Source organism: Neovison vison, chromosome 5 (genome assembly GCF_020171115.1).
Source record: "Neovison vison isolate M4711 chromosome 5, ASM_NN_V1, whole genome shotgun sequence".
Classification (NCBI taxonomy): Eukaryota; Metazoa; Chordata; class Mammalia; order Carnivora; family Mustelidae; genus Neogale; species Neogale vison.
Window position 1 is genome coordinate 70,612,518 of NC_058095.1, and position 26,142 is coordinate 70,638,659.

General features: G+C 55.6%; 1 protein-coding gene across 1 annotated transcript; it reads right to left on the bottom strand.

The window, feature by feature from the left end:
* Nucleotides 1-24,670, bottom strand: LOC122906875 (GRB2 related adaptor protein). The gene is made up of 6 exons (XM_044249342.1): nt 24,655-24,670; nt 22,836-23,040; nt 15,182-15,279; nt 10,683-10,805; nt 1,987-2,155; nt 1-254 (listed from the first exon to the last, which is right to left on the bottom strand). The coding sequence occupies exons 2-6, from the start codon at nt 22,911-22,913 to the stop codon at nt 69-71; spliced, it is 654 nt and encodes a 217-aa protein (XP_044105277.1). The 5' UTR covers nt 22,914-23,040; nt 24,655-24,670; the 3' UTR covers nt 1-68.
* Between the last annotated feature and the right edge of the window lie 1,472 nt (nt 24,671-26,142).

Below are 26,142 nucleotides of genomic sequence, written 5' to 3' on the forward strand. Positions count from 1 at the left end.
TCCAGAGCTCAGTGTCTGGTGGTTGGATGGACTGCAGGCTCTGCCCCCGTCCCCGGGCTGCACCCCGGTCACAGCTGCACCGGCTGGACGTAGCTCCGAGGGAAGAACCCAATTCGTCCGCACAACCGGCCCCGCCACCAGTGGGGGTCAAGGTGCTCCAGGACCTCGATGATGTCCCCACGGTGGAAGCTAAGCTGTGAGGAGTCCTGGGCCGAGAAGTCAAACTGGGCCTGGGCAAAGCAGGCCTGGGAGGCCTGTGTGGGGAGGAGGTGGTTAGTGGGGAATTTTCAGGAGGCCCCAACAAGAGAAGTGATTGGCTTCAGGTGGGGGAGGGCAGAATTGAACTTGAATTTGCTTCTGGCTCTGGATCCAGATAGATGGCCCCCCAACACCATGAGCCCCCAGCTGCCTGTCCCTGAATGTCTGCAGCGCAGAGACTGTGTCTGCACGGAGCCCAGAGACTATGTCTGCACGGAGCCCCAGGACTGTCTGGTCCCAGGAGTTGTTGCCCTTCACCGGGCTTTGGGAGACCATGTTGCCCACAGCTGCTCCCAGCTCTCAGGCCTGGGTTCCTGCCCTATCTACACCCCAAGGTGACCTGGGATAAGACTCTGCCCTTTTAGGACTCAGTATCCCCAAATTGCAAATAGCAGTGGGACAAAGCTCTCTGTAGGCACGTCGGCCTGGCGCCGTGAGGATTACACCCAGTGTCCCTGCCCTGCCTGTCCCACCAGGATCTCTGTCCTGAGCCTGTGGAATCTTATCCAGGATGGGTGATAGGATCAGCAGACGGGCTCTAATGAGCGGTTCTCTGCCCAGGAAGGAGGAGGCGGTAGCACGGGTCCTAGGGGACTGAGCCAGTTCTGGAGTGATCCCACAGGGTGGGTGACCCCAGAGCCTAGGCTGGAGGAAAGCAGTGGGCGTGGGGAGCCCTCAGGCAGAGCTGCCTCCCCGCCACCCCCCCCCACCCCTGGCCAGCCCTATCTGACTCTGTCACATTCTCCAGAGGCAGATCTGGCCCAGGCAGTGGAGGGGAGAGGATGGAGATCTGGGACAGAGGCCTAGCAGGGGAACAGTTTGCTAAGACTGTGAGCTCACAGCTAACCCAGCCCCCACGGGCAGGCTGAGGAGGCCAAACATGCTGGGGGCACAGAAAAGGCATTAATGGGGGGGTCTCCCAAGGCATGCTTTGACTCTCCTGGCACATGAGATCCTCGTTATCTTGGACAGTGGGGAAACTGAGGCCCAGTGGAGGACTGAACTGACCCTGAGGTCACACGTGCTGGGGGGTCTAGGAACAGGCAGGACTAGAGCCTTTCTGGGGCAGCCCTGCATCCCCTCCCCAGGATTTGCACTCTGGACCCTCTGCAGAGCCCAAGCTCCTGTGGGCAGTCCTAGGGTCCTGACCTCTAGCCCCAGGCCTTGCCCACAACCCCCTCCCGAAGAAAACAGCACTTGTCGAGGCTAATAACCCCGTTGGCTGCTGTCATCATTCTAATCACACCCTGAGCCCGGCCAGCACATCGCCCACGAACTCTCCTCACACTGCCCCCACCCCACCCAAGGCCGGCTCCTGGGGGGCAGAAACTGGGACGGAGTCAACCCCACAGGTGGTCCTGGGTGAGCCTCAGTTTCTTCACTCGTACAATGGCGACGATGAGGCCCCCAGCAGACTCAGGAGGGTCGGCAAGGTATCAGGACCCTCGTGCATTCAGAAGGCCTTCTGTGACCACGCACGGCGCCGGGAGCTGAACACAAGCCAGACACGGGGTGCCCCCTGCAATGTCCACTCTGCTCTTTCCCTTTCTTTCCCTCTGCGTTTTTACCCTTGCTTGTCCTCCCGCGGCACCCCCAGGATAGGACTTCATAGCCTGGGCTGGCCCCCTCCTCTCAGAACGCGGGGCTGCGGGGGGTGGAAGGAAGGGAGGCCACGCCCACGCCCCGTCCCAGCAGGTGTCTCCGCCCCCGCGGGAACCGCCCGCCTACCTTGAGCGGGGTCTCCTCGTCCCGCAGGAAGACCTGGCGCTGCTTGGCGATGGTGGTGGTGCGGTAGAAATCCACCAGCTCGTTCAGGGAGTTGAACTTCTCTTCCCACAGGAAGTACTTCCCAGAGGCCTCGCGTAGCACCTTGAAATGCTGCACCTGGTCGCCGTAGCTGGGGGAGAGGAGCTGCCTGAGCCGGGTCCCGGGGGGGGGGGGGGGGGGCTGTCCCTGCCCGCACAGCGTGGGCACACACACACACACACACACACACACTCACGCCCCGGGCCTCCCTCCTCACCCTCACCTGGAAGCTGGCCGTTCTGGCTCCCGGTGACACCTGCGGTTGGGAGAAGGGGCAGGGCCCGGGCCGCTGACCTGGCCCCAGTGGGAAACCCGGTGACTCGCCTCGGCGGTGCGGTGTGGAATTACGGGTGTGGGCGCTGGAACAGGCCCCTTGGCCGCTGTGCGACCTTGGGCAAATCACTGAACTTCTCTAAACTTCAGCTTATTCATAATGGTAGTGACTCCCTTCCAGATAAGTGTTCAGAAAATGCTGCTTATGGTTGATTAAATGGGTTCCTCTGAGAAGGAGGTGGCCAGACAGTTCCTCCTCTCCCCTAGCAGTGACATTCTCCCCCATCCCCCTCTCCTGGGCCTCACAGTCCCCCCTGAGGAATGAGTCCTAAGGCCATCCTGACTCAGACAAAGCCTGCCCGTGTATTGGGCGCTTCATGTCTCTTCCTACCCCATACCTCAAGAACCATCTATGGCTCCCCATTGCTCTCTGGATAAAATCTTAACACCTCGGACTCAAGATCTGGCTCGGCTACTGTGCCCAGCCTCGTTTCCTTCATACATTTCATACACTCTCTTCCCACATGCCTCATGTCCCAGGCCAGGACAGGCCATGACAGATTGGGACCGGGGGTGGTGCTGGCATGGGTTCTGACAAAGGGCAACACAAACCACTATGATTTCCCTCACTGCTGCGGAAGTGGCGGGGGCCCACCACATAGCCCAGGAGGTGCAAATCGGGGCCTTTGTACAGTAGGGAAACTGACATTCAGAGTGCAAACCATGACCTTCCCAGGGTCACATGGCAGCAAAGCCAGAGCTGGGGCCTCATGTCAAGTGTCATTCTAGCACACTCCCCTGTTCTCACCATATAACAATAGGAATAATAATTATTCCAATTGTGGTAGACCTTGTCATCCCAAGTCCAGGACTACTCCCTGGGCTGTGGTCCCCAGGAGCCCTTCCCTCTCTTGGCCTCTGTGCCTGGTCAAATCACAACCATCCTTCCTGTCTCTGGTCAGCTCACCTGGGCCTCAGTGTCCTCACCTGCCCAAGGAGGGGGTGAGGGGGAGACTGCGGGCAGCTGCAGGGAGAACACAGTAGACCCTCAGCTCCCCAGCAGGAAGAAGCTTTAGGAAGGTTTAGGGAGCCCAGGCAGCCTGGGGCCAGTGAGCGTGGCCATGCATGTGTGCTGGGGACACAGGCGGGCCACTGGGCATGCGCTGGCCCCTTGGCCACCTGAGCCACAGTCTGTGCTCTCATTTTGTGAAAGACTAAGTGAGAGCCAAACAGTGGTGTGAAGACTTGATAGTAAAAAAGGCAAAAGCACCTCCTGGGTTCTAAATTTAAATCTTGTTTTATAAGCCAGGGTTTGCCCGCAGCCCGGGTTCGTATGTTAAGGGGTCCAAACCACATAGAACCCCTCTCTCTGCACTCAAACATATCTCTTTTCGAGGCCTTTGCATACATGATTCTCTCTAAATTCTCCTCCAGTTAAACTACTACTCATACTTCAAAGCCCAGGTAAAATGGCCCAACTCAGAGGCAGAGGTCTTCTTGGGTTTCTCAGACCCTCATACAGCCTTCTCCTTCCAACCCACTTCTCTTAATGGCTTGCACGGAAAAGATAGGGAGGCAGGACTAGGCCCTGATGGTCTAGCCCAGTTGGGAAAGGCTGGACTTGGGGAACGCAGAGTCATGGCCCGAGGCTTTAAGTGCTCATCAGGGTGGTTAGTTCCTGAAAACCCTCTCCTGTTTGCTCTGAGCTGTGATCCAGCCCTCCAGGGGTCCTGAAATAGACCTGACCCTCTAAGACATGTCCAGATCTCAGGGCAGTGTAGTTCCAAAGGGAGCCAGTTCCCCCGCCCCAGGAGGCTCTGGGACCAAGTGGAGAAAAGATTCCAAATTGAGACAAAGCCACTCATGTGCTGTCAGCAGGCATTGTTCCCAGGTGACTAAGCGGCTGCCGCTGTGAACCAGGGGACATGCAGGTCTCTGTTCCTGGGACGGAACTAGGGCAGGCAGGCGGAGGGTGCTTCCTGCCCTGTCTGGCCTGCCACAGCCTCCCAGAGGCCACCCACTTTCCTTGAGGCAGCTATGAGCCTGATGGCTCCCGGGTGCCCTGTCCCAGCAAGATCGGGGCGGCCCCAGCCCCTAGACTTTGGTAGGGGTGCACAGGGAGGAGTGTCTGTCAACCAAAGGCTGTGCGAGTGAGAAGCCGGGAAACCAGGGATCCCAAGGACTCCGCGTCTCGGCCACCCAGTGCAGAGGCAGAAGGCTCTGACTCCAGGTGGTCCCCAGGGAGGAGCCTGGAGCATGGGCAGCCCCTCCCCTTCAGGTAAAGGGGCAGAGAAATGCCTGGTAGGTTTGTGAAGGAGATCTCAACCCCCAAGTGACCACCTGGAAAGTGAGCCAGAATGAAGTATTCCCTGCTCGCACAGGAGGATCAGCGAGTAGAGAACCGGAGATGAGGCAGGGAAGGAGCAAGGGATCCAGGACTTCTAGAACCTTCCAATCTGAGAATTGGAGAATTCTCAAATTGGAGAAGCTTGCATTGTCCAGGCCCCTTGCCTGTGTATGGTACATATCAGTGCTCTAAACGGCAGGTCTTGTCCCTTCTCCCATCTGGTCCCAGCATCCTGTCCTACAGTGAGGAGAGCGGGGCCCAGAGAGGAGAGAGGCCTGCCCACAGCCAGGATCGGCCATGCTGGTGATGCTGCTCTGAGTGGAAACTGGGCGAGGCCCCTTCTGATCAGTGACCGCACCTGTCTGAGGCCAAGCAGGGCCATCTCCATGGACGACCCTAAGGACTCAGCATCTGAGGCAGCCACCCACCTCCAGCCAGCTGATCTGTGGCCTCATGGGGCCCCTGCTTGTGATTTTCCCAGGAGCACTGTCCCTTCACTCTGCCTGGTGTTGGCCTTAGCCATCCTTCAAGGCAGGTGGTCTGAGAGCCCCTTAGATCCTCTGCAGGCTCTCCAGACCTCAAACCCTCACTCCCAGGCCCTGGGCAGCTACAGGGCACAGAGGGAGACCCATATCTGTGTCCAGATGACCCTTGACACCCTGCTGGATGAGTCCTCCTGAGCTGGAGAAGGAAAGGGCAGCCAGGATAGGGGTCGAAGCCTGGGCGAGGCCAGGAGAGGGAAGCTAGTCCCTGACAGTGGGCCAGTGCCTGGGAGGTTCATGTGTGTGTCCTGGCCTGTGTGCCCCATGTGTCTGAGTGTGTGTGTGTGTGTGTGTGTGTGTGTTGGGGGGTCCTCTCTCTGCTCTGCCACAATGACAACACCTGTGGGTCCCTTTCTTCACAGCCATGGGTGTGTTTTTGTCTCTGTGTGTGACCCCCGCAGCCACCTCCCCAGGGGCAGAGGGGATGGGCCTGGCCTCTGGGCTGTCCCTCAAGGACCAAGTGAGGCCCAATGCTAGCAGCAGCCTGTCCTGCCCAGCAGGTTTTTCTGGCCTGGTGGCAACGGCCACTGCAGCTAAGGGACAGTGACAACATAGGGAGGATAAAGAAGGCTGGGGTAAGGTCAGGAGGCCCAGGACTGCCCCAGCTAGGGCCTATGGTAGGCCCTCCTGGGCGGAGGCCTGTGTGCTAACTATCCACGGGATGATCTCCACGAGGCATGACCCTTCTAACCTCTGCCTTCCCAAGGCTGGAGTGGGGGGAAGGGATACTTAGGAGTGCAGTGGGTGTGAAATAGGATCACAGTGACCTTGGCAGGGATCCATGGATTGTCAGGACTCAGGAAAGGAGGATAGAAGGTAGAAGGGGTCTGCCCAGGCACAGAAGGTCAATGGGTACTTGCTCTGTTCTTCCTTGCTGTGTGACCTTGGGTAAATTACTGCACCTCTCTGAGCTATAGCTTCCTGCCACCCAGGCTTCTGGGGATGACTTCCTCTCCCTCTCAGCTTCTGCCTGCCTAATGGAGCGCCCTCCACCTTCTGCCACTTCCTCTGTCCTGCTTCATTTCCCCAAGAGCCTTTATCATCTCCCAAGATTTCCTATAATTTGCGAATTGTTTCTTGTCTGTCACCCCAGTGGAAACGAGTGCCTAAAGGACAGAGAGATTGGTCCTATTTTGTTCACAGCTGCATCTGCAGCGCCTTGGACAAGGTCTGGTGCGCCGTAGATACTCCGTGGCCAGAGCGAACACATGTGCATCGACTTCAGGGCACCTGCGGCCTGAAAGGCACTGGGGAACCAGCCGCCATTCACAGCAGAAGAGCCTGGATGGGAGCATGGGGCAAAAGTCACACAGCCCAGGCACTGCGCCCCAGCCTTGGTCCCCGGTCTGCTGGCTGTGCGCTCAGATGTGCCCCTGCAGCTGGAGGGGAAAGAGTCCTCTGTAACCATGTAAAGGGCAGCCAGTGTGGCCACTATCCTCCATGAGGCAGGCCGGCCCATAAATCCCACCTCTGACAGCCTTATGGGGCTTGGCATGAGCATGCGGGAGATGCCACGTGTCATGGGGTCAGAGTCCCCAAAAGCCAAGTCAGCGAGGGCAGAAATCTTCTCACACATGAATCTGCACAGCTGTCACTTTACTGGATGCCCACTGGGTCCCCGGACTTTGTGATACTTGGGGTTACTGCCTCCACATTGTGGATGAAAACCTTACTGCCAAAAGAAAGCCAGGATCTGCCTTGCAGCAAGTTCTGAGTAAAGTCAGGATGAGAGCCGGGTCCCCTGCCACTCTGGATTTGTGGGACAGGGGGCTGGGAGGCACCGTGTGGCCCTTACAGGGAAATATAATGATAACTACTATCACTTGGCATTTTCGGAGCACTTACCATGTTCTAGGTGGCATACTAAGCACTTGACATGGATGTCCATTTTATAGATGAGGAAACAGGCTCAGAAGGTAATTTGCCGAGGGTTAGGCAGGTAGGAGGTATCAGAGCTGAGATTCTTGCTCAAAAGCCCACACTCATAGCCATATACGCCCTCTGAGTCTGTTTCCTACTCTAATCCCTGCCCAGTGATCTTCCAAGGGCCACTGAAACACCCCCGTGAGAGACAATGGACCAAGAAGGGGAGCGGGACCTAGGTACAGCCCTGGCTCGACTGGGACGAAACCCACGGTGGAGGCCGCCACCTGGTGGCGCTGTGCACAAACTACAGCTAGCAGAGGCCCGGAAGCTCTTGCCGGTTCTGACCTTGGCTGGGGGCTTGGCCAGGCAGGATACCTTGGGGGAGGCACCAAGGGGCACGAACCAGCATTTCTCTGGACAGAGGCCCAGACCTACACGCCCAGACCTCTTCCCAGGACATTGGTGCTGGCTCCCCTGCTCACCAACGCTCACTGAATCCTATGAAGGCCTGTCTCCCCTCCTGGTCAAACTTGTGCTATCCAAACCCACCCCCCACTGTCCCAACTGCGGGCCTTTGCCCATGTTGGTCCCTGTGTCTGCATTCCGTCTCCAGTCTTTGTGCACCAAACTCCTACTCAGGCTTCAGGGCCCAGCTCAGATGTCGCCTCCTTCGCCAGGTGTCGGTGTCCCCTGTCACTGAATTCCCCTTATTTATTCATTCATCGTGGAGACCCCTGGACCAGGCCGTGTCTACTCTTCCACCACACTTGGTTTGACTCCTTTCCCTGTTCTGCTCTGTGGCGCTTGCGCTCTCTCTCTCTTACACACACACACACACACACACACACACACGGTTGAGATGTTTGGGTCGGAAGCTGTGCTTGTGCACGGGTGGGGCTGCATTTACCGAGAAGCGCGCGCGCGCGCGCGCGCGCGCGCACACACACACACACACACACACACACACGTTTGGGTCGGAAGCTGTGCTTGTGCACGGGCGGGGCTGCATTTACCGAGAAGCGCCAGAAGAGGGCAGTGCACAGGGTCTTAATGCTGGAAGTTCAGGCAGCGGATCTGTTAGCAGAGGAGGGAGGGGGATGGGGGGGCTGTTGGGGGCTGGTTGGAAGGCCCACCACCTCCCCTCAGCTAGGGCTGCAGAAGCTATCCCAGTGACTCCCCTGTGCCCCTGCTTTGCTGGGTGATCTTGGACTTTGGATTCCTGGAAGCACCCAGAGCTGGCCCAGCCCAACTGGTGGGCTCCATTCCCAGACAACCAGGCCCTTGGACAGCCAGCACATGGAAAATTGCCATTTCCTGCTTTTGCAGGAACCCAAGAGGGAAGTGGGGGCTGGGCTGTGGAGGTGGGAAGGTGACGGGGAGAAGGGAATGGGGAAGGGAGTTACTCCAGGTGTCCACAACCATGGGCAGGGGTGGGGTCAGGACTAAGAACTCACAGCACCTCCCACACACGTGCACACTGACGTTGCTCCCATTTTTAGGATGGGAAAATACAGGCTAAAGTAGGGCCAGAGCCATTCCCATCCCCTAGGGTAACCAGCCTATTCGCCGAGGTGGGTGTTGGGGGAGGGAAGAGAAAAGAGCCCACAGCTGTCTGCAGAGTTTGGAGGGCATCAGGTAAGTGCTGTGAACTCTCATAAGTTGGATCATTTTTACAACCTCCCCCCCACCCACCCACCAGCAGCTTTCCTGACCACAGCAGTCTTCTCCACTTGGGTGCCCCAGGCCCAGACGGGGAACTCACCACCACACGGCGCTCCGGTATGCAAATCGCACTCCACCATCAGAAATAGAAAGGGACCAGCATACATCATACCAGTCACAGAGCTCACCCTAGGGTCCAGAAGAGCCTAGAAGGCTCTTCACCCACCTCCTCACCCCCATTAACCATCAAAGGGGTCCTGTGTTCATTTATCCTTTGGACAATCAAGCCATTGGCTGCGGACCAACTCCATCCTAGAAAAGGGATTCTTAGCGGCCACACCATCAAGCTCCAGAGTCGAGCACCTGTGCCTCCTTCCAGCTGCAAGCCTGCCACCCCAAGACCGCTGTCCGTAACAGTGAGTGCCTCTTCTGTGCAGGCTCTATGCCCAGTGCCCACGGAGACCCTAACTGTTGGTATGGACATTCGGCCCTGACATCACAGATCCACGGCACTCCCTGATCTGGCTACTTTTCATGCCTTCAGCCCCCACCAGAGTCTGAGATACCATCACCTCCTGCCTGGCTCCTCACTGGCCAACCATCCCTCCTCTTCACAGCAGCCAGAGGGATCTGCTGAGAAATTGAAGCCAGTCACATCTACCCCTGCTCCAGACCCTCTGTGGATCCCTATTGCTCGGAGGGAAAACTCCACCTCCTTGTCAGGATCCGCTACCTCTCTCCACCCAGCTTCTCTGCTTCAGTCACGGCACCTCCTGTGGATGCCAACACACCCCCAGTGCATCCTGCCCCAGAGCCTTTGCATTTGCTGTTCTGTCTGCCTAGAAGTCTCTCCTTCCAAATCCTCATTCCCGGAGACCTGGGTAGCCTCTGCTTCCAGGTTCAGATCTTTGTTCAAAGGCCATCTCAGAGCAACCGTCTCTGACCACCTTGACTCCTGCTGGATGCCTTGTACACTGTCTGTCTCCCCCACTAGGGCAGAAATTCATAAGGGCAATTGTCACTCCATTTCCCCAGCCTCTAGAATAGGCTGGCCCATGATATGAAGCTTAGTAAATAATCCGTGAATTTCTGCCTCTATACCCTACTATTTCAGGCACTGAGAACAGGAAAGACAGAGACCAGACCCCTTCCCTTCTGACTCCCATTCCTGTTTTCCAATTTCCAGCCTGGGTTCCTCCATTTCCCTCCATTTCCCTAAAGGCCTTTAGGTTTGGGTTCCACACTGCCCAGAGGCTGCCACATCATGCCCGAGGGGCTGCCTGTCACAAAGCCACACCCTTCCAGCACGGCCACCCCGCTTCAACACCAGGCACTATTCTCTTCACTCTACATCTATTGACTCAAAAATATATACATTGACTCAAATATTCCTTGTCATGACTCATTTCACATCAGAGGAAACAGGCCCAGAGAGGTTAAGTGACTGGCCCAAGGTCACACAGCCAGGAAGTGGCAGAACAAGAATACAGACCCAAGCAGCCTGGATGCCTAGTCCATCATCTTATTTACGGCACCACGTAGCGGGACCCTGTCCCTGACTGCAGCACATCCTGGACCCCTGCCCTGAGGGCCTGGTGCTCTCCTGCCCTCAGTTGCTCCTGTCACCTCAAACCCCGGCATCCTTCTTCCTCCCCTCAGGATGAGTACTCGATGGCTCCTCACTGCTCATAGAATACCAGCCAGACCCTTCACGCTGGCACCTGAGACCTAGCAGTGGACCCAAGCCTGCTTCCCCCCCACCCCCGCATGTCATTCCCGACCTGCTTCCAAGCTCCAGCTGCCCCTCCTCCAAGGATGCCACTCCCTCCACCACCATCTGGGAGCCCATGTCCTGTGCTTCCATGCTCAGCTCCAATGCCACCTCCCTGCCCACCCTCCTCTGCACTCCCCCAGGGGTCAGAACTCACTTCACAGAGACTGAGAACTCCCCCGGGGAGCTCTCACTCTCCCGGATCAGAAAGGCTCCCAAGTGGTTCCGCTTCATCAGAATCTCTTCGGCCAGCTGCCGGGAAATCCTGCCCGAGTACCACCTGCAGAGAGAGGGGGCAGGTGAGGGCAGTGGGAAGGCCAGGTTGCCCGCTTCTCCATGTGCCAGGCAACCGACAGGGCTGATCTTCACAGCAGTGCCGAGACATGAGAGGTATGACTGCACCCATTTCACAGATGAGGAAGCCGAGGCAGAGATGCAAAGCGACGAGGCCCAAGGCTGCATGCTGCAGCAGGCAGGACCTGGGACCCAATCCCAGCATTTTGGTCCCAAGCCCAAGCCTTTCTCACCATGCCAGGCAAACATTCCCTTAGGAAAAGAGAGAAATCAAACCTTAGTGAACCTCCACCCAGCCAACCCTACTGAGCTCTTCTGTTTTAGATGATAGATTCTTAAAAGTGGAAAAACAAACAAACAAACAAACATAAAAATGGATGACAAAACAATAGCAGCTTTGGTCTGATGAGGAAGGATCTCACCCTGCACCCATTTTACGGCTGCACAAACGGAGGCCACCTGGATTTTTTTCCTCCCAGGTACAAGTCCCTTTTCTGGGATGACCACACAGAACTGGGAATGCAGAAGCACCTGGCAAATGCTTAGAGTCTTGTAAGACCCCACACTGTCCCCCCCCCCACCCTAGTGACAGTCCTGCCCATCTTGCTGTGTAGCCCAGGCAACCCCCCAGCCTCTGTGGATCTTGCCGCCCCTCACAGAGTCCAGGTGGTCTCTGACTGGACCCTTTATTGTGCAGATGGGGAAACTGAGGCCCAGAGCAGTCAGTGTCACATGGGGGCACCATGACCAAGCAGGGGCGGGGTCTAGAGACTCTGTTCCTTGTAAGGCTTCCTTTCCCTCTTTCAGCAAATGTTTCCTGCGTCTGAGCTTGGCACCGGGGGCGGATGTGAGGTGGGACTTTTTTCCTGTTGTCTCAGGATGTTGCTGAGCCCTTGAAGCCCAGGACAGGGGCAACAGGTGCAGGGAGCAACCCACGGTGTCTTGCCCTGTCTCCGCTCCCCACCATGTCGCCTGCCAAATGAGGATGCTGGGATTCTGTTCTGGGGCTTTTTTCTGGCAACTAACAAAGGCTTCCCCCATTTCCCTGAGCCCCCAGGACACTGTCAAGTGATGACGGAGTGGGGAGGGGCGGAGGGGCGCAGGTGGGTAAACATTCAGCTCCCCTGTCTCTGATGGAACATTCTGGGGAGACTGTGCTTTCTACCCCCCTTCCCCGGTGTCTGTCGCAGCCAGCAGCAGCCATCCTGTTAACACACCCCTAATGGCCGGCTCCTTCCCGGGTCACTTCCTATTCCAAAATGAAGTCCTTGTCCTCGCACTGTGTCTCAAGCCCTGGTTCTGGGGAGCTGACACCCAGACGTGTGGACCCTGGAGCCGTTTCATGATGGATTTCCTGGGAGGGGAGGCGGTAAAAGACAGTTGCTGAGTGTGGGGACTCAAGGCCACCATCTGGAAAGCTCAGCCCAGGTCCCTGGAGTTCGGGAGGCTGGGATGGAGGCTTCTAGGACAGAGGCTGAGCTGGGGGCTGGGGGAAGGGAGCTCCTCCACCCGGGAGCCCCCAGCAGGACACAGGAACAGGGGCCCAGTGGGGCCCCAAGTGGGAGTTTCCTGAGGCCCTGGGTGTCTCCAAAGAACCCACAAAACCCCACAGGAGGCATCAGTGTGTGGGCGCCCGTCACCCTCAAAGGCTTCTGCAACCACACCCTCTGAGGCGGCCAGCCCTGCCCCCATCGGAACAAGGCAGGGCTGGTCCTCAGGTGGCTTGAAGGACAGACAGCAGGAGCAACACGTCCAGAAGCCCCCTGAACCCCAGCTCTCTTTGCCATGCCAGTGCCAACTCTTCTTAGGGCCACCTCGTATCTCCCCCCATTTCCCTGATGTGGAAACTGAGGCCCGGAGAAGGGCAGGGATTCCCCGAAAGGTTGCCCAGCCGGTCCCTAGCCTCAGGCCCTCCCCCGGGGCTACCCCCTCCCCATGTCTGGGGGGCACAACCTGGGGGGGCAGTGAGGACCCACAGCACAGGGCTGCAAATCCCGTGCAGTCTCTTGCCGTCTGTGTGTGCCTGCAAGAACCGTTCAACCTCTCTGTGCCTGTATCCTTGTCCATGAGATGGTGATGGTGGCACCCAGCTTGCAGGGCCCCTGGGAGACTGGGGACCCTCATGAACTAGCTCACACCTCTTCTCCCGCAGCACTCCCTCAGGCCCTCCCTGGCAAACTTCTACTCTAACACCCAGGCCCAGCGAACCATGCCCTTCTTCTGGGAAGCCCTCCTTACCGCCCATTGGTGCACGGTTGGTTGGGTGTCTCTGGGGCACCTGGTCCCCCGGCCAGGCAGGGGAGAGAGTGAGTCCTTAGGGAAGGAGCGGGGCTGATGTAGGCCGAGTAAGGCCTTCTGGGACCCCAGCTCTCCCCTGCCCCACCCCACACCCTGGGGCCTGACGGGCTGAGTCAGATGCTAAGCTGGCATTCTCCCCAGCTATTTTGGGGCCTTGGGCAGGTGCTGAGGTTAGCGGACAAGGCACCAGGCCTAGCCTCTGATGGGTTGGTCGGGGGCCTGAGCTCTGTCCCTGCTCCGTTCCAGACACCAGTGACCAGAACTGATCCCAGGGACCCCCAGGAGATCGGACACCGGGACCCTCCATGGCTTCCTATGGGTGGAGTCTCATCTCAACCCCCAGCAGCGCCCAAGTCCTGGCCTTGTGCTGACATCTGCTCAAGACTTCCCAGCAGCTTTGGGACTTCTGGGCTTCCGGCCTTGGCCGGGACACTTCCTGCCCCTGGAAATATCAGGTCTTCCTGACCCCACCCCACCCCCAGTCTGCAGGGGGTCACTCCGCCTGTGGTTGCTCCCTAGGGCGCCTGGCATCTCTCCATGTCCCTCCGCTGGCGCCCTCCCTTTATAGACAGAAAGGCTGTAAAAGGCCAAAGGGGCAGACCCCTGACCCTGTCACTCAGTGTAGTGGGCCGCTGCAGGGCCTGGATCTGGGAGCTGCAGCCCAGCACACCGGCTAGGGGCGGCGGCTTCTGTGTAAGAGGCCTGGGATGCCTGGAGCCCAGATGGGGGTGTAGCGAGGACCTAGGTGGGATGGGGCTTCCCCAGCACAGGAAGCTGGAGGTGGGGGCGGCTTTGGAAATAACTCGAAGACAGATGAAGAGGAAAAACCCCCCAGCCCCCCCTCCCCCCGCCGCATACATCTCGTGGTCTCTGGCCTGTCAGGTCGAGCCATGTGGCCGGGTCATGGTCCTCCACATCCAACTGACACCCTCCCCAGCTCAGCCATCTCTGCACTCCCCACCATCCCAGGCCTGCCATTTGAGGCCCTCCTGGTGGTCTCACTGCCATGGGTTTGCCCTCATCGTCCTCCCTGTCCCCTCTCCCAGGAATGCCTTTCTTCTTTTCTACCTAGCTAACTCCTACGCACCCTTCAAAACCTCATTCGGTGCTACCTCTTCTGAGAACCCTTCCCCAGTGACCTCAGGGTTGACTATGTTCCTGTCTTGTACTTTCTTTATGTCCCATCTCTCCCCCGGGTTGGGGCTGTTCCAACTCCAGCCACTTCTCCTGTGTCTCCAGCATCACCCAGGCGACCCCCGCCCCCGGGGCCGTGGCTAGTGTTTGATGAATGATCGAGTGAGAGACTAACTCCATCAGCATCTCAAGAAGATCTAGTCGGTTTTTCCATAGGTCCTTGGCCACTGGAGCCTGTTTTGGGACTGGGCTATGCCCCAGCCATTCCCAGAGCAGCGGGCTGGGATGCCACCTGCTGTGAGCCTGATAGGGCTTCCCTATGCCCCACACATGACTCCCACTCTGCCTCAGTCCGAGGGCATTGGCCTACTCGACTAGTGTTCAGCTCCCCTCCAAACCTCAAAGGCAGGACCTACAGGATCTGCTTCCCACACCTGCCCGCCCCCCTGTCACCCCTCCCTTGTCCCCCTCACTCATCCTCACACAGGCTGAGCTAGCCTCTTAGAGAGAGCTCTAGTATCCTCTGCAGTTTGAAGCCTCGGCCCTCCTTGTGTTACAGATAGGGAAACTGAGGCCTAGAGTGACCACACGGCAGCCAGTGGCCCAGCCAGCACAGAGCTGGGGGCCCCATCCCTCTAGTACCCTTCTGGATGTTCCCCGGTGTCACAGGTCTTCAGGGTTGTGGCTTGGACCAGCCCTGACTCTGCCACCATCTGGGACTCCCATCTCTGTCCCCTGCCCCTGCTCAGGGTAGAGACAGGGGACCTCAGGCAGATGAGTGGAAGCAGGGTGAGGAATCCCCGTGCCTAAGGGGTGCACCAGGACTGAGCTTTTCAGGCAGCTCAGCTCAGCCTGGGCCAGGCCAGGTGGGGACACTGGCTGCAGGGGTTGGGGTAGGGGAGCCCCTAGGATAGATATATAGCCACTCACGGGTGAGGCTTGACACGGATGTAGTTCTTGGGAATAAAGCCCTCAGCGCCTCGGAGCTCAGCCTTGTACCAGTTCTGGTCGTCTTCCATGTTCAGAATCTGTGGGCAGTAGAGACAAGGTCATTCGGGTAGCTGCCATGGGCTGAGGCCCTGTTGTTCAGGGACCCAGGTAGGGGTCCCAGGACCCATTTCACAGAGGAGGGCTGGGAACCTGGCCAGGCCCACAAGGGCTGAGTCTAATATCACAGGCATGTCCCCAGGAGGGTCACAGACTCCCCAGGCTGGACAGTTGGGGACCCAGAATGTGGGTCAGTGGGTTGAACTTTGGGGGGGCTGGAGCTGGACTCTAAGGATCTGTCCCCCCAGAGCCCTGGCAGACCATGCAGTCTTGGGAAGCAGGCACCCCGGCATGCCACAGTTCCTGAGCTGTCCCCTGAGCATGGGGACTTCACAGCATCTGAATGCCACGCACTGAGCCGTGGGCTGGAGGTCTGAGGTCCCCTGGGAGGTCGGGGAGTCCCAGCCCCAGCTCAGCTCCTCCTGATGGTTCACCAGGGGTCACTTGCCTTTAAACCCCTATAATCTGAGTTCACGGGCGTCATTTCGGGAAAGTGGGGATTCAGGCACCAGTGAGCAGACGAGGGAGGCCTCTGGGCTATGATGAGGCTGCGGCCCAGCCTGTTCAAGTCACATGGGCCCCTTGTCCATGGCGTGAGGTCTCTGCAGCACCACAGGTGGACCGAGAGGAACTGAAACAGCTGAGTGGGGGTGAGTGTCACCATGGCTGAGCAACCAAGCTGCCACAGGAAGGAATGGACCGGGCCTGGGGAGTGGGTACAGCATGAACCCTGGGGCGCCTTCCTCCTTCCCCTGGGCCAGCCTCCCACATGGGACAGCTCGTCACCAAAGGCTGCAGATAAGGTTCGTGATGCCCAGAGGAGGCAGAGCCTGTACAGCAAGCCAGCAGCCTGGGGTCTGGGTTTCTTGACTCAGCTGCTCTAGGGGAGACCGTGGCCCATGGAATTTTAACCCCACTCCACTCCCCACTTGTGTCCAGACCCAAGGCCAGGGGAGCATCTCTCCTGTCGGTCTTGGAGCAGGTGCCAACATTGGCGCAGTCCTAGTGGGTATTTGTTGAGGGAAAGAAAAAAAATCAGATATACAACAGCATCCCAAGGAGAGGGCATTTGGAGGAGCAAAGGCCCAGGGGCAGGCCGAAGCAAAGCCATCAAATTAGTTCGATTTTGCTGGGAAGAGCTGAGAGTTGCTGCCTTGGGCCCAGGCCTTGCAGACAAGCACCCCCTTATCTGTCTGCCAGACCCCGTTGAGCTCCTTCCTTCCTGACTCTGCAGCCTGGGCAAGGTCAACAGCCCTGAGGGGGTGGACGGAAACAGGTGGCTTACTCAGGACAACTTTTGCTGAAAACAAAACAAAACAAAACAATTCTCCGACTTAATAGGACGCTTAAAACCTGTCAGCTGCCTTCCATGGACACGAGTTCAAGGACGATGCCTGGGAGCCTGGAGCTCTGTTGCCTTCTGACTCTCTCCACAGTCCTGCCCTCTGTTTCTTCATCTATGAAATGGGCACATTCATGGCCTATGCTGAATGCAGCAGTGTCGAACTACAAAGTCCCCTGTGGCCGTGTGAATGTCCTATCTCAAATAGAATCTTTTTTGTTTTATTTTGTTTTGTTTTCCTGCCATCCCGATCTGAGGACCCAGAAATATTCTCACTGGTCACATGAACGGAATTCTTTTTTTTTTTTTTTAAGATGATATATATATATTTTTTTAAGATGACAGAGAGACAGAGAGAAAGAGAGAACAAGCGGAGGGAGTAGCAGGAAGAGGGAGAGGGAAAAGCAGACCTCCTGCGGAGCAAAGCCCGAGGGGGGGCTCGATCCCAGAACTCTGGGATCATGACCAGAGCCAAAGAGAGACGCTTAACCAACTGAGCCACCCAGGCGCCGCAGGAGCTGACTTCTTAATGATCACATGGTTCAAAGGTTATAAAACCCCCTGAGACATGAGAATCTGCACAAAGGAAAGGGACCAGCTCCTCCCTGGGCGAAATCCACACCTTGGGCTGCCCCCAAGCCTTTTTTCCCACCGTGCCCTCCACCTGGGAGGCCGTCCTACCCCTGGCCAAGGCATTCACTTCTCAGCTATGCCCTGAGCACCTACCGTGTGTCAGACACCATACGAAGTACTAGGGAGACAGCAGGGAACAAGGAGCTTCCACAGTGGTGGGCAGAGGAAGACAATAAAGAAGGAAGGAAACCAGTTCACAGGTAATTCAATGTAGTGGTTAAGTGCTCTGAAATTGATTGAGGGCTGGGCATTGTCAACAGTGGGTAGATGGGGTGGTCGAGAAAGTCCTCTCTGAGGAGCTGATGTGTGAACTGAGGCCCAAGTTATAAGATGGAACAGGATGTAAGAAGATATGGGGAACAGTATCCAAGGCCAAGACAACAATCAGTGCAAAGGTCCTGAGGTGGGAGCTGTTCTCAGAACAGAGAGGAGGCCAGTGTGCCTGGAGTAGAGGCGGGAGGGCAGCACTGTAAGGTGAGGTGAGGAAGGCGGGCAGGGTCAGAAGATGTAGGTCTTGTAGGCCCCAGGAAGCAGGTGAGAGAGATCTTACTTCAAAAGCCAAGAGAGGCCATGGAGGGGCATCAGGAGAGGCTCAGGCTCTGAGTCATGGCTGTCGTGGGGGGATGGGGACTGCTGGGAGTGGGGGCGGTGGGGAGCTTCTGCACTGGTCTAGCTGGGAGCTGGGGAGACCCCGAGGGGGCAGGCAAGGCGGGTGGGGGTGTGGAGAAGTGGTGTCAGGGTCGGGAGAGGTGTCAGCAGAGTCGCTGATGGGACTCAACGATGGGCTGTGCACAAGACGGGTAGGGAGCAGCCAGGACAAGTCCAGGGCTTGGCATCTGCAATGGTGGCCATCAACCACTGGGAAGGGCTCCCGGGGAGCATGTTAGGGGGCTCAGGGTCAACTGCCCTGGGTCAGAGGTGCCATTGACCTTCCCTCTGGAGATGCCAAGGAGGCTGTGGGCTCCCTGGGTCTGGGTCTTGGAGGCCAGGTCATTCACCCAGGGATGGGGGTGAAGCCACTAGCCACGTCCCTCCTCCAGCTGGGAGCAATGGGGTACTATGTCCCCAGAGGTGCCTGGTCTGACAAGGAGGACGCTTTGTTCCAGAGCCATATGTCCATTGGGGGCCATTTGTCCAGAGTGGGTGCACCTGCCACCTAGACTTCCTCCAACATCAGAGCTCGGATTTATTGATCCTCGGGGGCTCCCTTGGGCAGGAATCCACCTGAGGGCCCTGCTGTAACAGGGTCTGGCCTAGAGGGGGCGGTCGAGAAACACTCGCCGGAAGAGTTAATGGGATGGCTCTAGGAGGAACCGCGCACCTGGCTCCAGCCAAGCCCAGCCCAGCCAGATAAAGGGGGCCAGCAGAACCACACGCTGAAGCCTGGCCAGGGAGAAGAGGGGACACAACGTAACAACCCAGTCACGTTTTTACTGTTATACAGAGAGAGGGTTTCACAGGAGTGGGGCGGCTGAAGCATCTCGGGGACAAACTTTAAGGCGGCGTCAAGAAACTCAGGCATCAAGATAAAGAATATTTTAAGACAAGATGTAAAAAAAATCAGATTAGGAGCACCTGAGTGGCTCAGTGGGTTAAGCCTCTGCCTTCAGCTCTGGTCATGATCTCAGGGTCCAGGGATCAAGGCCCACATCTGGCTCTCTGCTCAGCAGGGAGCCTGCTTCCCCTTCTCTCTGCCTGTCTCTCTGCTGTCAAATAAATAAATAAAATCTTTTAAAAAAATCAAATCAATGTTCATGAGTTAACAATAATGTATCAAGATCAATCCATTAACAAAACAACGGTAGGTAGGGTGGTCATTGGGTAAGCTGTTACCCACTGAGACGAATGGGTCCAAATCCCTTTGTGCTGTATCTCTTTAATTTTTCTTCAAATCTAAAACTGTTCTGAAAATTAAAGTCTGTTTAAAAGTTAATGCAAGGGGCGCCTGCGTGGCTCAGTGGATTAAGCCGCTGCCTTTGGCTCAGGTCATGATCCCAGGGTCCTGGGATCGAGCCCTGCAACAGGCTCGCTGCTCAGCAAGGAGCCTGCTTCTCCCTCTCCTCCCCGCTCGTGTCCTCTCTCTGTCCAATAAGTAAAATCTTAAAAGAAAAGAAAGTAGTAATATAATAGCTCATGGCTCATGTCCCCAAACCAAACAGTGCTAGCTTTTCAGGTCATTTTTTTCTAGAAAGATCTTTTTATTGGGGGGGGGGTGCAAATCCAGTGCACGATGGGCAGTTTTCCTTCCACAAAATTCATCCCTCCACAAAATGAATACCTATTGATTATCTGTGTAGAGTTGACCCTCCATGTGGATATGTTTGCATTCTGCTTTTTGCCATTGCATCATGAGATTTTTTTATGCCATTAAGCGCCCTCCCCAAATAGCATTTTCAGGGCTGTACGATATTTGATACCATCCCTAGGTGGGCAGTCTAGGTTGATTTCACACTGCAAACTAGCACCAAATTCCCCACCCCTCGCCTGCTTCATTCTTCCTCATGCACTGTCTCTGTCAGACAAATTCTGTATGTTATTAATCTGGTTTGTGGCCCTCGTCTGCCACCAGAATCTCAGCTTCCTGAGCAGTAACTGTGCCCGTTTTCTCCTTGCCAAGTCGCCACTACCTAGCAGAAGACCGCGGACACACTGAGTCCTCCCTGAGTTCCCGTGAGAGAACACACATACATCTCTGACCATATCTCAGTTTCCCAGAGGCAGAATTTCTGGGCTATAGGGTATGGAGAGTCTTACGGCTTTTTATATGTTCCCCAAGTTACCTGCAGAATGACTGTGTCACTTTACCTGTCCACCACTCCCCTGTAAAAGTGCACATTTTCCCACACCCTCAATAACCTGGGAGATTCTTTTTAAAATAAAATTTTGCTGATCTGGCAAACGGAAAATAATTACTTGCTTTGGTTGCATGGTTTTGTTATTGGTGAAATTGGGCACTTACTTGCTTACATTGCCTCTTTGGCAATTTCCCCATTCATAGCTTTGCCCATTTTTCTAGTACACTATTTGTGATTTTCTTATTGATTTATAAGAGCTCTTTACATATTAAGGACATTCATATTTTGTCATGACTTTTTTTCTTAGTTTAGCCATCTTCATTTCTTACCTAGTAGACTGCAAGAGTCCCTCTCTGCTTCCATTCCTGTCAATCTGTTATCTCTTGGAAATGTAAATCTGATCATGTTTTTTCCTCCAGTAAAAACTTTCAGTGAGTACACCTCAAATTTGGAATGAAATACAAATCTTTCACAGGCCCTGATGCCTGCCTGACTCCCAACATCATCCTTACCCTCTTGTTCTCACGCACTGCTCTTCAGCCACAGACCTTTCAACTCTTCAAACACACTAATATGGTCCTACCACAGGGCCTTTGCACCAGCTGTTTTCCACCCCACACCTGGTGCTCTTTTCCCCCGGCTCTTTGCATGGCTGATTCCTGCTCAGCCTTCAGGGCTCGGCTAAGGTGTTATCTCTCTCTCTCTCTTTTTAAAGTAAGCTCTATGCCCAGTGTAGGACTCGAATTCATGACCCCAAGATCAAGAGTCTTATGCTCCATTGACTGAGCCAGCCAGGGGCTCCTAGGTCTTAACTCTTTCAAAAGACTGTCCTAACCACCCCATCTGCCCCCCTCCCACTCACCATCACTCTCATCCCATCTCCCTGTGTTGATTTCTTCAGTCCATTCATCACCGCCCTACATCACTCACTCTCTGGAATGTCAGCTCCCAGAGGGCAGAGACTTTACGTGGTTCCTTGTTATAGCCCCAGCACTTAGAACAATGCCTGGCACAGGGTACGTGCTCAACAGCTTGACAAATGTTTGTGGAAGGAAGGAAGAAAAAGGCAGATCTTGGGGCGCCTGGGTGGCTCAGTGGTTAAGCCTCTGCCTTTGGCTTGGGTCATGATCTCAGGGTCCTGGGATTGAGCCCCGCATCGGGCTCTCTGCTCAGTGGGGAGCCTGCTTCCTCCTCCTCTCTCTGCCTGCCTCTCTGCTTACTTGTGATCTCTGTCAAGTGAATAAATAAAATCTTAAAAAAAAAAAAAGGCAGGTCTTCCCACCGCCTGGCATTCCTCCAACATTCTTTGAGCCTGAAGGGTCCCCTCCCCAACCCTCCCTGGTCTCTGCAGACACGAGATGCAAATCCCACTGCAAGGGATGCTCCCATTTCAGCTAACACATTAATGATTCCGCCATTCCTTCTCTCCTGCAACATTCTCCACGTTTGTTTGTTTTATTTAAGATTTTATTTATTTATTTGTCAGAGAAAGAGATTGAGGGGAAGGGGCAGGCAGAGAGGGGGAAGCAGTCTTCCTGCTGAGCAAGGAGCCCAATGCAGGGCTTGATCTCAGAACCCTAGGATCATTACCTGAACCAAAGGCAGACGTTCAACCGACGGAGACACCCAGGCATCCCCATTCCCCATGTTTTATTAGGAGCCTACTGTGGGCCAGGCCCTGCTTTATGTCCTGGTGTTCCGGTGTGCTCCTGGCCTCGTGAGCTCACTCTTTCCTTAGCAAGCACCTCTGTTAGAAGCAAACGCACTGGGAGTTGCCTAACGCTTTACCAAAAGCTAGTGGGAAACATGACTCATCTTGGGGTGGGGGTCATGGGTGCAGGAATCTCGGAGGGAAGTGGAAATGTCATATTCTTTACACAGTTGCCTTGGGGGACCCCTACTGATTCCCCCAACCCCCCCCCCGACCGGTCACTCTGAGCCCCAGCTGGAGCTAGCCCCCTATCCCGTTCCTATTTCTTCATTGTCCCACTTCCCACCGAGCCCCAAATCTGAGTCTGAAAACTGCTCTCAAAGTAGTCAGTGAGGTCTCTGAACTAGACCCAGCTCTCACAGGATGTCTCCTGTCCTGACCAGGTAGTGCTGATGTTAAGCCTACCCATGTTCCCCGCAGGCCACATATCCCCAGGGCCCCCAACCAGCCACTCACGTGGACATAGGTGCTGGCATCCTGGCAGAGAGAGGAAGGGGATTCCATAAGTGGACATGGTTCCCCCTGTGGAGCGTCACGTTCCCAAACCCCCACCCAGGCTGTTCAATCTCACGGGGACAGAACAAAGGTTCCAGAATCAACTGGTGGTATGACTTTCTTTGCCTTTCCTTCACACTGCTGGGAAGCTCCTTCTCTACCTTTTTACCTTCCCCCCCAACCCCCAGAGTGCGTACACTTCATCCTGAAAGCTTTTCTATCCCTCTCCCTCCCTCCCTCCCTCTTTGCAACTGTCTTTTCAAACTTTTCCCGGGAAAACCGGGAGGCCTGGGGTTGAACAGACTCCTGCCAGGCACCATACTAATGTCTCCTTGAATCCTCACAACACACCCTCGCCCGTGAAGGACGGGTCATAGTTATCTCCCCATTTCCGAGATGGGGCCACTGAGGCTCAGCCGGAGGAGGTAGCTTGTCCAGAATCACACAGCCAGTACCTGGAGAAGCTGGACTCTGTCTGGGGTGTCTGGGGTAGGGGGGTGTCCTGGGCGTCTGATTCTTAACACCCTCCCAGCTCAGCCCAGCCCAGCCCAACCCCCCTACCTTGAGCGTGTCCCCTTTGTTGAAGGCAAGCTCATCACTCTCCGTGGCCTGGAAACTGTACAGGGCCACGGACTCCATCCCGCTGTCCCTAGGCCCCAGCAGCTGGGCTCCAAGCGGGTCGGCTCTTCCTGCTTCCTCTGCAGTCGAGGACCCGAGGACCCGTCTTCCTTTGTTTTGAGAGCGTGCTGGGCTTTTGAAGCTGCCCCTGAGGGAGGGGAAACAGGAAGCTGACATGTCACGGAGCACGGCGAGCCTGTGAGCGGCTGGGCCTCTACCTTGGACCCCCAAAGGCCAGGTATGACTCTTGGGGATTCCCCGGGGAGCCCTGGGAGTGGGTCCCCTCTTCCACCCATGTCACAGATGAGATACGGAGGTTTTCAGAGAACAAGAGCTTTCCTGGCAGCTCAGGCAATATGTCTCATGGGCCCAGCCACCCCCACCGATTTGTCCTCCACGTTTTCTGAACTCCGATGCCTCTCAGGACTCTCCAGGGCCTGCCTCCCCAACCCCAGCTCCTTGCCTGACATTCAAGGCTCTCCCAAGCCACTACCCCCACCCACCAGACTCCTCTCCAGATCCATCATTTGTTATCCCCTTGCCCTGTGAACAAACACTGGGCTCCACCCTGCTCTTTCTTGCCCCTTCCCTCTGCACATATGTGACCTTCCCCTTTCTCTTCCCAGGAGACTCCTATGCATCCCTCAAAGTCCAATTCAAAAGGTGCCTCTTCCGGTTTAAACACTGGATGTCCTCTGTGCGATTGAGATCCTAAGGTCAAAAAGAACTGCCAATAAATCTTGACCTCTCATTAGTAGGTTTGTCACGGGATGTGGTATCAGGGTAACAATTCTGCAACAACTGTGTATTACGGGAAAGAGCATCCGTGGATAAATGCGGTGGCATTGCTCCAAACCCTGGTTCTTTCTGGGAAAGAAAGGAGACACAAACCGGGAAAGGCAAAGCAAGGAAGAGCCCCGTGGCGTTGGATGGGAACTAGATGGCTCAATGTGAAAGCATGCTGTTTTCGTTTTTTTGTTTTTTTTTTTTTTTTCTGTAAAAGAGTTTTTCCTCCTTTGTTTATATCAATGTGGTTACATTTGGCCTTCCTGTTTTCGTCAATGGGTTCGAATCCATTACTACGATGATTGATGTGGGATGCTCAAACCGTCCCGGATTTGGCCCATGGGACCCTTTTCAAGTTGCCTCCTTGTCCTTCTGCCAAGTGCCCATCATTCTCTGGGCACTTCCTTCGACCAGTATGTTCCAGGCCTGTTGAAGCCTTTTCCTGCGTCAGCCTGGAATCAGCTGTCTTGGAGAGCATCCTAACACCAGGATCGAGCTGGTGTTAGCTGAGAGTGTTAATGCTTCTAGACACACTAGAGGGAAACACAGAGCTAGGGGGGAGAAACACACATGCACACATGCACACACACACACATACACATACACACTCATGTATAAATATACTCCTGTATGAACTCATTACATACGTCGATATGAAAGAGCTCATTCTAGATGAGTCTCAAGAAATATATTTCCTTGTGGACAGAGTATGTCCATATTTCTACGTTCAGGTCTCTGTGTGTCTGTCTAGTTCCAGATAATAGATTAAAAACCATGAACTCAAGCAGATATGGATCAGTGAGCGCGGGGGAGCGTCGAAGCCTGTCTTTTGCCCTCCCCACAGCTTTGTGGACGGCTGGAAATTTTCTATGTAGAAAGTGGATAGGCTCTATGTGAACTATGTGAGCAAACTATATTTAGCTCAAAATAAAAGGTTTATGTAAAAACAAACAAACAAAAAACAAACAAGGGGCACCTGGGTGGCTCAGTCGTTAAGAGTCCTCCTTTGGCTCAGATCGTGTTCCCCGGGGTCCTGGGATTGAGCCCCGCATGGGGCTCCCTGATCGGCCGGGAAGCCTGCTTCTCCCTCTCCCACTCCCCCTGCTTGTGTTCCCTCTCTCGCTGTGTCTCTCGCTGTCAAATAAATAAATAAAATCTTTAAAAACGAAACAAAACAAAACAAACAAAAGTCATGGGGCAAAAAGAGGAACAGGGCAGAAGCCGTGACCCACCCCGGAGCCCCTAGGGCTTGGCCAAATCCCCACAGCCTCTTGCCAGTCTCCCCTCCAGGCCCCTCCCCCTCTTCCGCTCAGACCCCAGCGTGACAGGATGTTACAAGGCTCTTTCCGGCTCAGTTTCAGCTGAGGTTTCAAAGCCTCAGAATGGGGCAGCCAGGGGTTGGGGGGCATCCCCTCCCCAAGCTTGAGATGCCTAGAAGCAGGCGTGGGCAGCATTCTTCTTAGGAAGCCAAGCATGCGTCCCCTGGGGTTTGGGGGGCCAGCCGGCTGGCTTATTTGGTATTTTTAATTCTGTGCCAAGTCACACACACACAAAGGTGAGTGGCTCTCCAAAGGGCCACGGAGAGTATGTGGCGGGGCTGAGGGCGGGGAGTCAAGCCTGGGCAGACCTGAGCCAGGCCGAGCCATGACCCCAGTGCTGCCCGTGACCTTGGCCTGGAGCCTGAGCAGCACACAGTGAGCAAAGAGAGCCAGGCTAGGGGTGAGGCACAGATTCAGGAGTTCAAATGGACCCAGTTCCCAGAGACCACACAGGACCCTCAAATGGGACTTGACTGAGAGGACCCTTGGGGACATCGGGCACCCCAGCTGACGGTAGCTAGTGGGGCCTAGAACGAGGGGGGCATCAGATCCAGCACCTGGGACAGCATCAAGCCTCTCGTGGGAATTATAGCTGGGGTCCCCAGGAGGGAATCCCCCAAAAGCCACCCACAGGAGGAGAAAAATCAGCACTGGTCACTAGCCACGCCCGGCCACAGCAGAACCAGCCACATGTGACTCTCTGTCCTAAGAGAGGCCCTAATTCCCTGTGGCTGGCTGATTCATGGAACCAGGACATCCAGGACCTTATCCCTGGATGCTGTGAAGGTTCCCTCGTCTGGCAAAGGGACCTCGCAGATGTGGCTAAGGTAAGAACCTTGAGATGGGGAGAGGAATCAACTGGTGAACACACCTTCAGTGTGACCTCGAGTGTCTTCTGAGAGGGAGAGGAATGGAGATCTGACACAGAAGCAGCAGACAAGCCCGATGCTTGAACTCCTGCCTTCGAAGAGGGTGTCCAAGATGGATGGGGTTGATGCCATGTAAGGCCCGAGACTGCTATACATCATCTAAGGGTGCCTGGAGGAGATTAACTTTGGGAAATATGATTACAGTGTAGGCTAAGGAAACCTTCATTGCTGTCCACTCTCTAGGGGTGGCTAGGTAAGGGGATCCAAGTCCTCCAT